Below are 10,670 nucleotides of genomic sequence, written 5' to 3'. Positions count from 1 at the left end.
CAGGGACACCTTCCACTCGACCAGGGTGCTCCAAGCCCTGTCCAACTTGAACGCTTCCAGGGATGGGGCAGCCACAACTTCTCTGGACGGACTGTTCCAGGGCCTCAGCATCCTTAGAGCAAAGAGTTTCCTCATAATGTAAACCGTTGCTTGTCTTCGTGTTTAATGTCACAGAGAAACTGTGTTTTCCCCACTGTTACTGGGCTGCTCTGTGCAGTGTTCTGGTGCTGGCAGTGCCTGTCTTGCTGGGTGCGAGAACATAACAAAACCGACTTAAATGTGTTGAGCCATCAGTTCCCTGTGCCTGGAGGGGGCTGGCCGCTCTGTTACAATGATTATCCATCAGCGGGTGTGTCTGTGTTACCCCCATGGCGCTCCAGCTCACCACAGGTACGCTGGGTGCTTAGAAGAGAATCACAGAATCGCTGAGGTTGGAAAAGACCTGTAAGATCATCAAGTCCAGCCACCAGCCACGTCCAACTCTTGGCAGTGGCCCTGCTGCAGCTGGGGGTCGCAGCTACTCCCTAGGGGCTTGTCTGCAAAAGGAGATCGTGGAGTCTCCCTCTCTGGAGACTCACCTGGATGTGTTCCCGTGTCACCTGCTCCAGGTGACCCTGCCTTGGCAGGGGAGTTGGACTGGATGGTCTCCAGAGGTGCCTTCCAACCCCAGTGATTCTGCGATTGTGATTCTGTAACTACCTGGTAGTAGTCACACACACACGGCCGAGTTAACAAATGTGCTATTTTAACACGGAAAAAGTATTTCAGAAGCAGAACTTTTTAAAAGCAGCATTAGCATGGCTAATCCTGCAAAAACCCCCTTCCAATCCAAACCATTCTGTAATTCTAAACGTGATCTGAGCAGGTCCTGCCGTTAAGTCAGTGACCGGCTTTCGCAGGGTCACTTGTCCTGACAGAGGCACTGCGGCGCCCGTATTGCATTTTCCTGTGCATGGCACAAACGCAGCAGCCGCAGCAGCCGGAGCCGTTTCCGCACGGCTCCGTACGCCCCCGGTGCGGGCACGACCCGCGCGCTCCGCAGGCTCCTCCCAGCGCCGGGCCGCGGGGCGGGCTCACGGCACACCCGGCGGGGCGGGCCGGGCCGGGGCGGCGGCGCGGCCCGGCGGCTCCCCGCGGCTCCGGAGGGGCCGGGGCCGCGATGCTGCCGGCGCTGCCGGACGGCGATGAGCGGGAGCTGGAGAGCAGCGAGGAGGGCGGCGGCGCGGGCGAGGAGCGGCGGCCGGAGCGGCACGGCTGCACCTACCACGGTCTCTATGGCTACCGCAGGTGAGGCGTCGGGTTCCCCCGCGGGGAGGCCGTGCCCAGGCCTTGGCTGTTCCCACCTCCCTGAATTCCCTTTGGTTTTTTTTTTCTTCCTCCTCTCTTTCTCCCCGATGAGATTGTTTCCCTCCCATAATGCACGGATTCCCTGCTCCTGCTTCCATTCGCCCTCGGGCCGTGCCTTTCCCCTGCCGCAGCCGCTGTTCCCTGTTGCGGGTCACGGCTGTAATCTCACGCCCGGGAATCACTTGGGTTCCAGGTCCGCGCAGCAGGGAGCTGCCGGCGGGGATGGCAGTGCCGGCGGCGCCGTGGCACACACACCCTCCACCGAAGATTTCAGGTAAAGCCGAGCTGCAGAGCAGCACAATCACGGGAATATCCCGATTTGAAGTCTTTGCCGTATTGCTGTCAGGTCACTGTTAGGTCCTCTGCAATCCTTTCAATACACAACCCCTGTGAAAGCATTCTGGCACTTCTTCTGGAATACCTGGGGAATGGACACATATACAGAGCTCAAGTAATGTATTGAACAGAAACTATCATCCTTGAGTTTGAACTCTTTTTTTTTTTTTTTTTTTTGCTACTAGTACTTGATATTGCTGTACTGACTTAGCTTTTCATGTAGGTAACATGCAACAGGAATTGACTAATTTTCAATGGACATCTTTCCATAAGCTCTGTATTACAGCTGGGGAAACATAGGAACAAAGAGGGCATTGTCTTATCCGTAGCTGCTGGGAAGGTCAGCATGAGCTGACACCACATCTCCAGACTCCTGGCCAGTGGACAAACCACTGACTGCTCATGATGGGCCAAAAGTCACAGAGCTGCCTTAGCTATCACCAGAGAGAGACTGCCGGGACACCCCTGCTAGAGGCAGGTTCTGCACATGTTGAGAGACACAAAACAATAACATTTGCCTTTTGGTAACGATTTCTTCTGGTTTTTAAAGCCTCTCCTTGCTGGACACCAACTTACCAGCTGAAGCGGAGACGGAGTTGCGCAGTTTCATCGCTAAGCGTCTTACTAAAGGAGCGCTGTTTGAAGGAATGGGGAATGTAGCATCAGTGGGGCTGAGGTAAATTTTTGAAATTACTGGTGAATGAGAGCTGTAAGGAACACTGGCACATCTTGCCTGCCTGCTGCTGCACTTAGGTTTAATCCTGATTCCATGTTCCCACTCTGTTGCTGCTGTTAATAATGGCATTACACAATGACACTTTCCTTTTTTAGATAACTTTGAGAAAAATACTGTTTTAAATAATTTACTGTTTGAATACTGAAAAAATACTACAGATGTTTATGATTATTTCCTTTCAAACAACTCTGATCACACAGAAGAAAAAAGAGAAGGTCTAAGAGCTGCACCTACCACAGCCATAGGAGCCACCAGTGCTAACAGTTAAAATCATGTCAGAAATCGTGCATGTCTGCTTTTTGCACTAATTTACTGTGATGTATCTGGAAGAAAGTAGTATTTTTTCTTTTTTTTTTTTCTTTTCTCATAGCGTACCAGAAAGTAAAGTTGGTTGTTACTACTGTCGTTTCCAACAAGAAAGTCCTCTGGAAATGGCAACGTTGGAATCAGACATCAATGCTCCAGAATACGTGGTTTGTTTCTTAGGTGGCTCAGAGAAAGGTCTGGAACTATATCCTTCCCTTTAACTTTCTTTACCTGTATGGAGAGGGAAACGAGGTAACATTATCTTGTCATTTTGTCTGTTCCTACTTGAAATCAGCTCATTTGTGCACACCTTTCAGTAACTGAACAAGTCAGTAACAGCCATATACTGAAAGGAAAAAATACAGGTCTAAACTGATGCATCTTATTTCCCTTAAGAAGATACTTTCAGACTTGAGCTGGACAAATACATTCAAAATCTGAAGATAAACCTTGATTTGGAGGTAAAGCCTAACTTTTTTTTTTTAAGTGGTGAAAATTAGTATTTATGCAGGTTAATTGCTAAAACCATCTGGAAGATCTAATCTGTAGAGACAAAATAGGTATTTCAAGTACCAGTATGAAACACAGGGAGAGATGCTTGCCTCACTGTAGTGAGGTGCTAAGGTCTAAGGTGCCATCAGCCACACAAGTCAAAAGGAAAAAAGAATGGGGGGACCTTTTTGTGTCAGTCATAAATCTCTTAAAGGTCACTTACAGTTAGATTTGGAGAGAAGACTAACCAATAAAAGATAATGGTCTACAAGGAACTTATCAATGTCCACCTCAATTCTTACCAGTTCTGAATGTTAAGAAAGGACATTTGTGAGTTTCTTGTCACATTTTTCTAGTGGAAGTTCTGGATTTTAAGTCTCTTTGTCATCCCATCTGCTGTTGTGTGGTCTTCACTCAGTATATACCATCATATTACACTTCTGGCTGTTTCTTAAAATGCAAAGCTTTTCATTGCTGATAAAGTGAGGCTTTAAATCTCAAACTCATTATTTTAGTTCACTGTGGTTTGAAATTAAGAAGATTCTAACATCCAATTATCTTAGGTTGAGTAGATTATTAATAGGCTTCTATTGATGTAGAAATCTGTTTTTTAGTTAAAGTTTTAATGTTTCAATGTGTTACAGCAAAAAAACTTGGAGGCCTGTGTTAGCCCTTACCTGAGGAGCTGGTTTGAGGATGCCATCTGCCCTATCCAGAGGGTCGTGCAGCTCTTCCAGGACAAACTTGCCTCTTTGCTACATGCTGTAAGTGTATTTAAAACTAGGTAACTGAAAACCCTTCAGAAGGCATCTCAGTGACTCCAGCATGGTTAAAATATTTCTTGCATTTGCTTTCCCAGTAGGAGGAAATGAAAAATCCTTCTTTTTTTGTTTTTGTTGGTGGGTTTGTTTTATTTTGTTTTTTTTTTTTTTTTTTTTTAATTCAGAGCAAGTACTTTTCCCCTGCTTATTGCTAAAGAAGCACGTAACAATTTCTTCTGTCACTTAAAAAAAAAAAATTACCTAATGGTGTCCACACTGAAATTAGAGTAAGAAAATCAGAAATAGCATGAGCAGTCTGTCCATGCCATAACTGTCTGAATGAAAAGGGGTGTTATATTGTGTACGTGTCTTCTGTAATTCACTGGAAACAGAAAAGAGACTAATCCTAGCTCTAGTCCCTGAGTTTGAGGAGGTTCTGGATGGAATAGCCAACAGAGTGTAACCGCTGAATTTCTTCAGAGTGCAGAACCAGCTGCAATGGCAATAATACAGAGTACTGCCTTGACAAGAACAATTTTTAAAGTACCACATTATGTATTAATTGCTCATAACTGCAATATAGCTACGAAAGTTATACTGAAGTTGCATCCAGATTTTGCCTTTTTTTGTTTCTTTTTTTGTTTAAGGCTCTGAGTTACACTCCTGTAGAAGTCAAAAATGCAGATGAAAGAACAGAAAAGGACATCAGCAGGTAAAGATACTTAGAGCCCAAGGAACCTTTGAGTAACTCGGCTACTGTGTCTGACAGTCCCCTCGGTGTGCAGGAGCTGTAAAGGAGCAAGCAGTTGACAAGAGCTTTCTGTGTCAGGTTCCTGGCAGCTGCCAGCCTCCAAGGACTTGTCCAGGAAGGCACAATGACCTCCCTGTGCATTGCCATGACAGAGGAACAGCACAAGTCCATGGTTATTGACTGTAGTGGACCTCAGCCCCAGCTGCATAATGCAGGTGAGATTACAGCTGGGAACGCTTCCTGTTGCTCCCCTGGATCCATCAGCTGCTGAGAGCTGAGACATTAGAGGTAGTTGAGGATATTCACATCATAGGCCCAGAAACTTTAGGTTCTGTTTTCCTATGAGGTACCAGAATAGTTTGTTATACCAGACACGCTGGAACTCTAGGTTGAAAATGCTTGGTAGTAAAATCCACAGTACATTTGGTTTGTGGACCATGAAAGTATGACCTGTACAATTCAGGGAATCTGCAGAACTTTTTTTCCTATTGTGATTTTGACAAATGTTGGGAAAAGGGCTTCAACAATCAGAACACAGTCTTGTGTAATCACTCTAGCTGTGTTTGCTTTTATTTTCCATGTGTATTGTTTTTCCTTAAGACTCATTTCCTGGTCCAGGTATATTGCTATCACTTGTTATGTGAGAGTGATTAAACCAGGTGAATGCAGCTGTATATTTATGTTGAGCTCATTTGCTTTTTCTCATGTCTTCTCTGTATTCCTGAACATTTAACAGGAAGCAACAGATTCTGTGAGGACTGGATGCAAGCTTTTGTGAATGGTGCTGAAGGTGGAAATCCATTTCTCTTCCGGCAGATTTTGGAAAACTTTAAATTGAAGGTACCTGTTCATATATGTTAAAGACTTGAAGAAGATATTTGGGTTACTGAGGGAGCAAATACTATATGCAAAATACTATTTTGCACTGAATAAAAGTTTTAGGTTGTTATGATGTCTGTATTCCATTAACTGACTAACTCTGAAGTTTAATTGAGGGCTGGCTTACTGTAGTTGACAAGAACAGCTGTAAAGTAGTGTCAAAGTTTCTTCAGTGAATGCTCCAAAGGTGTTTACTCACATTTAAAGTAAGACCCACCTTCTTTGTTGCTGTTTGTTTTCTTCAAATACTGTTAATCTGAAACTTGCACACACAATCTCACATAACTGGTAACAGGGATTCAGTAACTAACACTTCTTAGGTGAGCTGCCATAATAGAATTCATGCTACAAGTTGGGACACATCAGGTTGTGTTGACACATTTTGCATCATTACAGTGAAAGCTATAATAAGCATCCAAGACAGTAATCAATTCTTACATTACTATTAAGTAGTAATACAAAATTTCTATTGGAAATGCTTTTGCTTCTCCTGCTATTTTCCCTTTATTTTCCACAATAGTGTGTTTTCATTGCATGTAGGAGGATAAGAAAATGCTCTGTTACTCTTTGCCCAGGCTATCCAGGACATTAACAACCTGAAGAGGTTTATCCGCCAGGCTGAAATGAACCACTACGCCTTGTTCAAGTGCTACCTGTTCCTAAAGAACTGTGGCAGTGGAGACATCCTGCTGAAGATTGTGAAAGTAGAACATGCAGAAATGCCAGAAGCCAGGAATGTAGTGACCGTCCTGGAGGAATTCATGAGAGAAACATCAGAGGCTTAAAATTATCTTATGTATAAATCATTAATTTCTTCTGTGCAATGCAGCTATTGCAGGATTTTTAATTTATATTTTAAAGTATAGCTCAAGTTAAACCTTAGTTGCAATTTCACCTGCCTTTTCTTGTTTTTAGACAAAGCACTATGAGCTTTTTTAATGTGTAAATGTCAGATAATACAAACTCCTCCAGAGTTTTCAGATTCTCCAACTGACTTGCTCCTGTTCTGAGGAAATCATGACGTTTGATTTTTATAGTCATTGCAAAACCAAACCCAAATTCTTTACCTGGCAAGCATGTCACTGTTCTAAATATTTTAAATATCTTTAAAATAATTTAGATCTGGCTACTTTGTTTTAATGAAGAAGTACAAACATCTGGATAGATCTAGATAATGAATTAATCATTTTAGTTTAGATAAGAGAACCTAGGTACCAAGTCTGTCTGGTTTCTGCTTTCACACTGCTGCTTTGTTCTGCTGCCACTGGTAAACAAGTTGATAATTGTATGAAATAGAGCTGCCTTAAGACTGAGCCATTGCAGTGATCAGTTTGTATGTGCACACACACACACACACACACCAGTATCTGAAATTCCCAGGCTATATCCCCTTCTTCCTTAGTCTGAGGTGTGAGCAAGACCTTCTTTGTATGTTCTTATATTACAGTTTTGCATAACTGTAAATAATCCTATGTTTTTCAATCATGAAGAAACTAAAAAGTTTCCACATTTAAGATTAAGACTTTTTCAGAAGTTGAAGTAAATGAACTTCCCAAATTAATTACTCGGACTTTAAAACATTTCACTGTATCAGCAATGGATTCTTACCCGTGTCATGGGCGCCAGAATACCTGGAGGAAACCTTTGACTACAGCTGGAATAAAAACTCATGAAGTCTCTGAGTAACCTCATACCGAGAGCAATTTCTGCAAACCTGATACAAGCAGAATTCCCTGCTGGTTCCCTTTGCAGCAGAGGGTGTTTGAAGTCCCCCAAAGCAGTGCCTGTAACTAACGTGGTTCAGTGTGACTTGTGCTGGTGCTCTGTTCTGTGAGGGCAGGAGTTGCTGCTTTCCTGTGACCCCACCGTGTTGAACCTATGATAAGGCTGACAATAAAACACCTTGAAATCCTCAACAGTACGCCTATAAATTGTCAATGAGTGTGGTCCTTGATGTCTCCTGTTGAAAACCCTTTATCCCTCAATGCAGAGAAGCTGCAAATGTGGCATTAACAGCCAAGGTGGCATATAATGTATTTGAGAAGAAAAGTAGTGTGAAAGAAACAAACCCCTCATTCAGTCATATGCAGGAGCTCTGAGAAGAAACAAGTCTTTTCCTTCATGAGTAAGTACAGCAGCAGCACTCAATAAAACATGTCAACTTTTGTTACTCTTGTACATTTCTAAAAAAGTTGGAGCACTGGTTGTTCAGTTTTTTTGGCCAATCAGGACACAAGAAAAAGCTCAGTGCTTAAAAAAATAAGTTGGATGTGAAGAACAGTTAGCAAGAACACGTATGGTGCTAGTAGGCTGAAACACTTTTTGTATTAATTGACAAAAGCTGACAAAACCCACCTTACCTTTGTGCTGAAAGTCCTCAGCTAATGAACAGTGATTTGAGTGTCTCAGAAAGTTTATTTCAGTGCAGAGAACTGACAGCAATAGCTGAGTCCCACACATGGTAGCAGTGATCTGCCTCCCTTAGGAGTAGCACATCTGACAGGAACTGCTCCTACATACATCTTCATTCCTGTAAATTACACTTTAACCCAGTGCTTCCCAACAAAAACACAAGTTATTTTTCAAAATAAGCCTCTGCCTTCCACACTGATAGAAGGACTTTTAATCAGTTGGGGGTTTACTTTTGCTGGGGGGTTTACTTTTTTCTGGATATGTTGTTTCCACTCTTGATTCAAGATGTGCGTGTTGGCTGTCAGATTTGAAAACTTTCAGTAGAGACTGATGTTAAAAGAGTACAACCGTCCTCCCCAGTAAAAAAAAATTTAAAAAATCACTAAAATGTAAAAAAATTTACTCAAGTTGTCAACTTCCCTGCAGCTCTGAGGTCACTGCAGTGAAGAGACAGCTGCCAAAAGCTGGGACAACACCTGAATTTCCATACAAGTTGCAAGCCAGTTCTGCATTCTCATTAGATCTTGTGGAGAGATGAAGCTGCAGTTCACTCTCCCCTTTATCTGTTAGACAGACATAAAAATGAGTTACCAGTGTCATTCTTAGAAGATTACATGGCAGAGCTCCAAACCAAGGGCTCTTTTGTTAAAAGACATGTTAACTGTAGACAAACTTACAAAATTGTCCTTGAAAGTTGTTTCTTGGTTGTTTTTTTGGTATGTGACATAGAACAACTCAATTTTATTAAAAAAAAAAAAAAAAAAAAGAAACAGAAAACAAAGAAAACCACCAAAAAAATTTAATGGATTCTGCACTCAAATAATATTGTCACAACAAAAATATACAGAATGTACACAATACAAAAATATTTGGAAACATACAATAGCATCTTACCTTGCAAATATCATTTTGTTTTACTAGCCCTTCACAGGGAAAGTACCACTTGTTCAGTATTTAAGGCAGAAAATTATGTAGTTTAGTGCTTTGTGTTTAACACTTGGATGTGTTGTTAGCATTAGTAGTGTAAGCAAAAGAAAAGCTGCATAAATCTGGCTTTATTTGCAAACTGAACAGACACTGTGGGAGTCAGGAGAGAGTCAGTGACAACTGAGTCTATCAAGCTTGCTGAAAATATGGTACTTTAGCTACTTAAATCATAGGGAATATTTTGTGCTTTGTATTGTAAAGTACCCTGAAAAGTAAATTTTCTGTAAATTTTCATACTGGCATATTAGAAAGCTTTTCCCAATTAAAAGCCAATGATTAATGGTGACATTAAAATACATTTGCCTTTAAATAAGCTTGGTTTCTGTCCTAGGTGTGATTTTTTTTATATGGAACTGCAAAATACACTGCACTCCTTTATAACCAGCTCTTGGCATCAGTAATTAGAGAAGGGATCTTTGAGTTCTTCCACGCAAAGCAGCCACCACTGTAAGAGGAGCAGGGGAGCAGCAATACTCAGAGGTGCTGGCCCGGGCTCGCTAGTCCCAGCTTGCCCCCAGAGGTGGCTGGTGCTGAACTGCCATGTCCCCATTCTCCAGTTCCACTTCAGGCAATTCCAAAGCAATTGAGCTGAGCTTGCATCTTTGTGAACAGCCTTTGAGCTCTTTACTCACTGCAGGATGTGTGAAAGTCCTACCCACCATCTTGTGAGACTAAATACTGGCAGAGAACAGCAGCTTCTTTGTGAGGTCAGCAGTCATGTCAGTACCAGCTCTGAACATGTCAGATTCCATCCTCCATGGCCCAGTTCAAACTGAAAGGGCCCAATCTGCTCTAAAACACATGGGCAGTATAATTCATCAGCAGGTGTTGGGATACAGAATCCCTGAGCTTTATTTCTAGTACCAATTTCTCTAGCTTCCCCCTTCCCTGTTGATAACATACTTCCCACTGCCAAAGGAGCAAGTAGTGAAAAAGCACAATATGCCACGTAAGTGCTAAGATTCCTCATCAACTGACAGGGAAACAGTGACACAAGATGTTGTCTTAAAAACTCAGCAACAGTAAATTCATCAGCATTTTTATGACTGCTACGCCTCACTCAGAGATTGTTTCTGGAAAACCCTCTCCCATCACTGCACGACAACTCTCTCCCTCCTCATGTCTGTGTTATTACCGCCGTGTGTAACACTCATCTTTACCTGTCTAGGAATAAAAGGTGCCATCTGCAGTCCCCGTGGCCTTTGCTCTGCCCGGTTCTCCTCTTTCCTCCTCCTCCCCAGGGCCGTCGGAGCGCCTCGTCCCGCCTGCGGCCGGGCCCGTGCTGCTGCCGGCCGCCGGCAGGGGTCCCTGGCAGCTCCGCATGCAGCGCCGGCTGCTCCGCATGCAGCGCCGGCTGCTCCGCATGCAGCGCCGGCTGCTCCGCATGCAGCGCCGGCTGCTCCGCATGCAGCGCCGGCTGCTCCGCATGCAGCGCCGGCTGCTCCGCATGCAGCGCCGGCTGCTCCGCATGCAGCGCCGGCTGCTCCGCATGCAGCGCCGGCTGCTCCGCATGCAGCGCCGGCTGCTCCGCCTGCCGCCCTGCTCCTCATCCGCACGGAGCTGTGCTGCAGCGAGCCCACTGCGCGGGAAATCCACCGCACAAACGGCTGCTTTTTTCTTTTCTCCCCCGGTCTTGTGTCTTCGCTCAAGGACACAGCGTAAA

General features: G+C 43.8%; 1 protein-coding gene across 1 annotated transcript; it reads left to right on the top strand.

Moving 5' to 3' along the window:
- The first annotated feature begins 1,086 nt into the window (after nt 1-1,086).
- Nucleotides 1,087-6,772, top strand: C19H17orf75 (chromosome 19 C17orf75 homolog). The gene is made up of 10 exons (XM_068209713.1): nt 1,087-1,287; nt 1,541-1,621; nt 2,234-2,359; nt 2,790-2,930; nt 3,129-3,186; nt 3,862-3,981; nt 4,626-4,690; nt 4,808-4,944; nt 5,466-5,569; nt 6,184-6,772. The coding sequence occupies exons 1-10, from the start codon at nt 1,160-1,162 to the stop codon at nt 6,391-6,393; spliced, it is 1,170 nt and encodes a 389-aa protein (XP_068065814.1). The 5' UTR covers nt 1,087-1,159; the 3' UTR covers nt 6,394-6,772.
- The last annotated feature ends 3,898 nt before the right edge of the window (nt 6,773-10,670 follow it).

This window comes from Anomalospiza imberbis, chromosome 19, assembly GCF_031753505.1.
Source record: "Anomalospiza imberbis isolate Cuckoo-Finch-1a 21T00152 chromosome 19, ASM3175350v1, whole genome shotgun sequence".
Classification (NCBI taxonomy): domain Eukaryota; kingdom Metazoa; phylum Chordata; class Aves; order Passeriformes; family Viduidae; genus Anomalospiza; species Anomalospiza imberbis.
This window is presented reverse-complemented; position numbering and strand designations above follow the sequence as displayed.

What these genes read in the sequence shown, in the direction of transcription:
- C19H17orf75 (XM_068209713.1), top strand. Translation starts at nt 1,160, where the DNA reads ATGCTGCCGGCGCTGCCGGACGGCGATGAGCGGGAGCTGGAGAGCAGC. An exon ending in AGATAAACCTTGATTTGGAG is followed by an intron (nt 3,187 to 3,861) that starts GTAAAGCCTAAC and finishes AATGTGTTACAG; the next exon opens with CAAAAAAACTTGGAGGCCTG. An exon ending in GCCCCAGCTGCATAATGCAG is followed by an intron (nt 4,945 to 5,465) that starts GTGAGATTACAG and finishes AACATTTAACAG; the next exon opens with GAAGCAACAGATTCTGTGAG.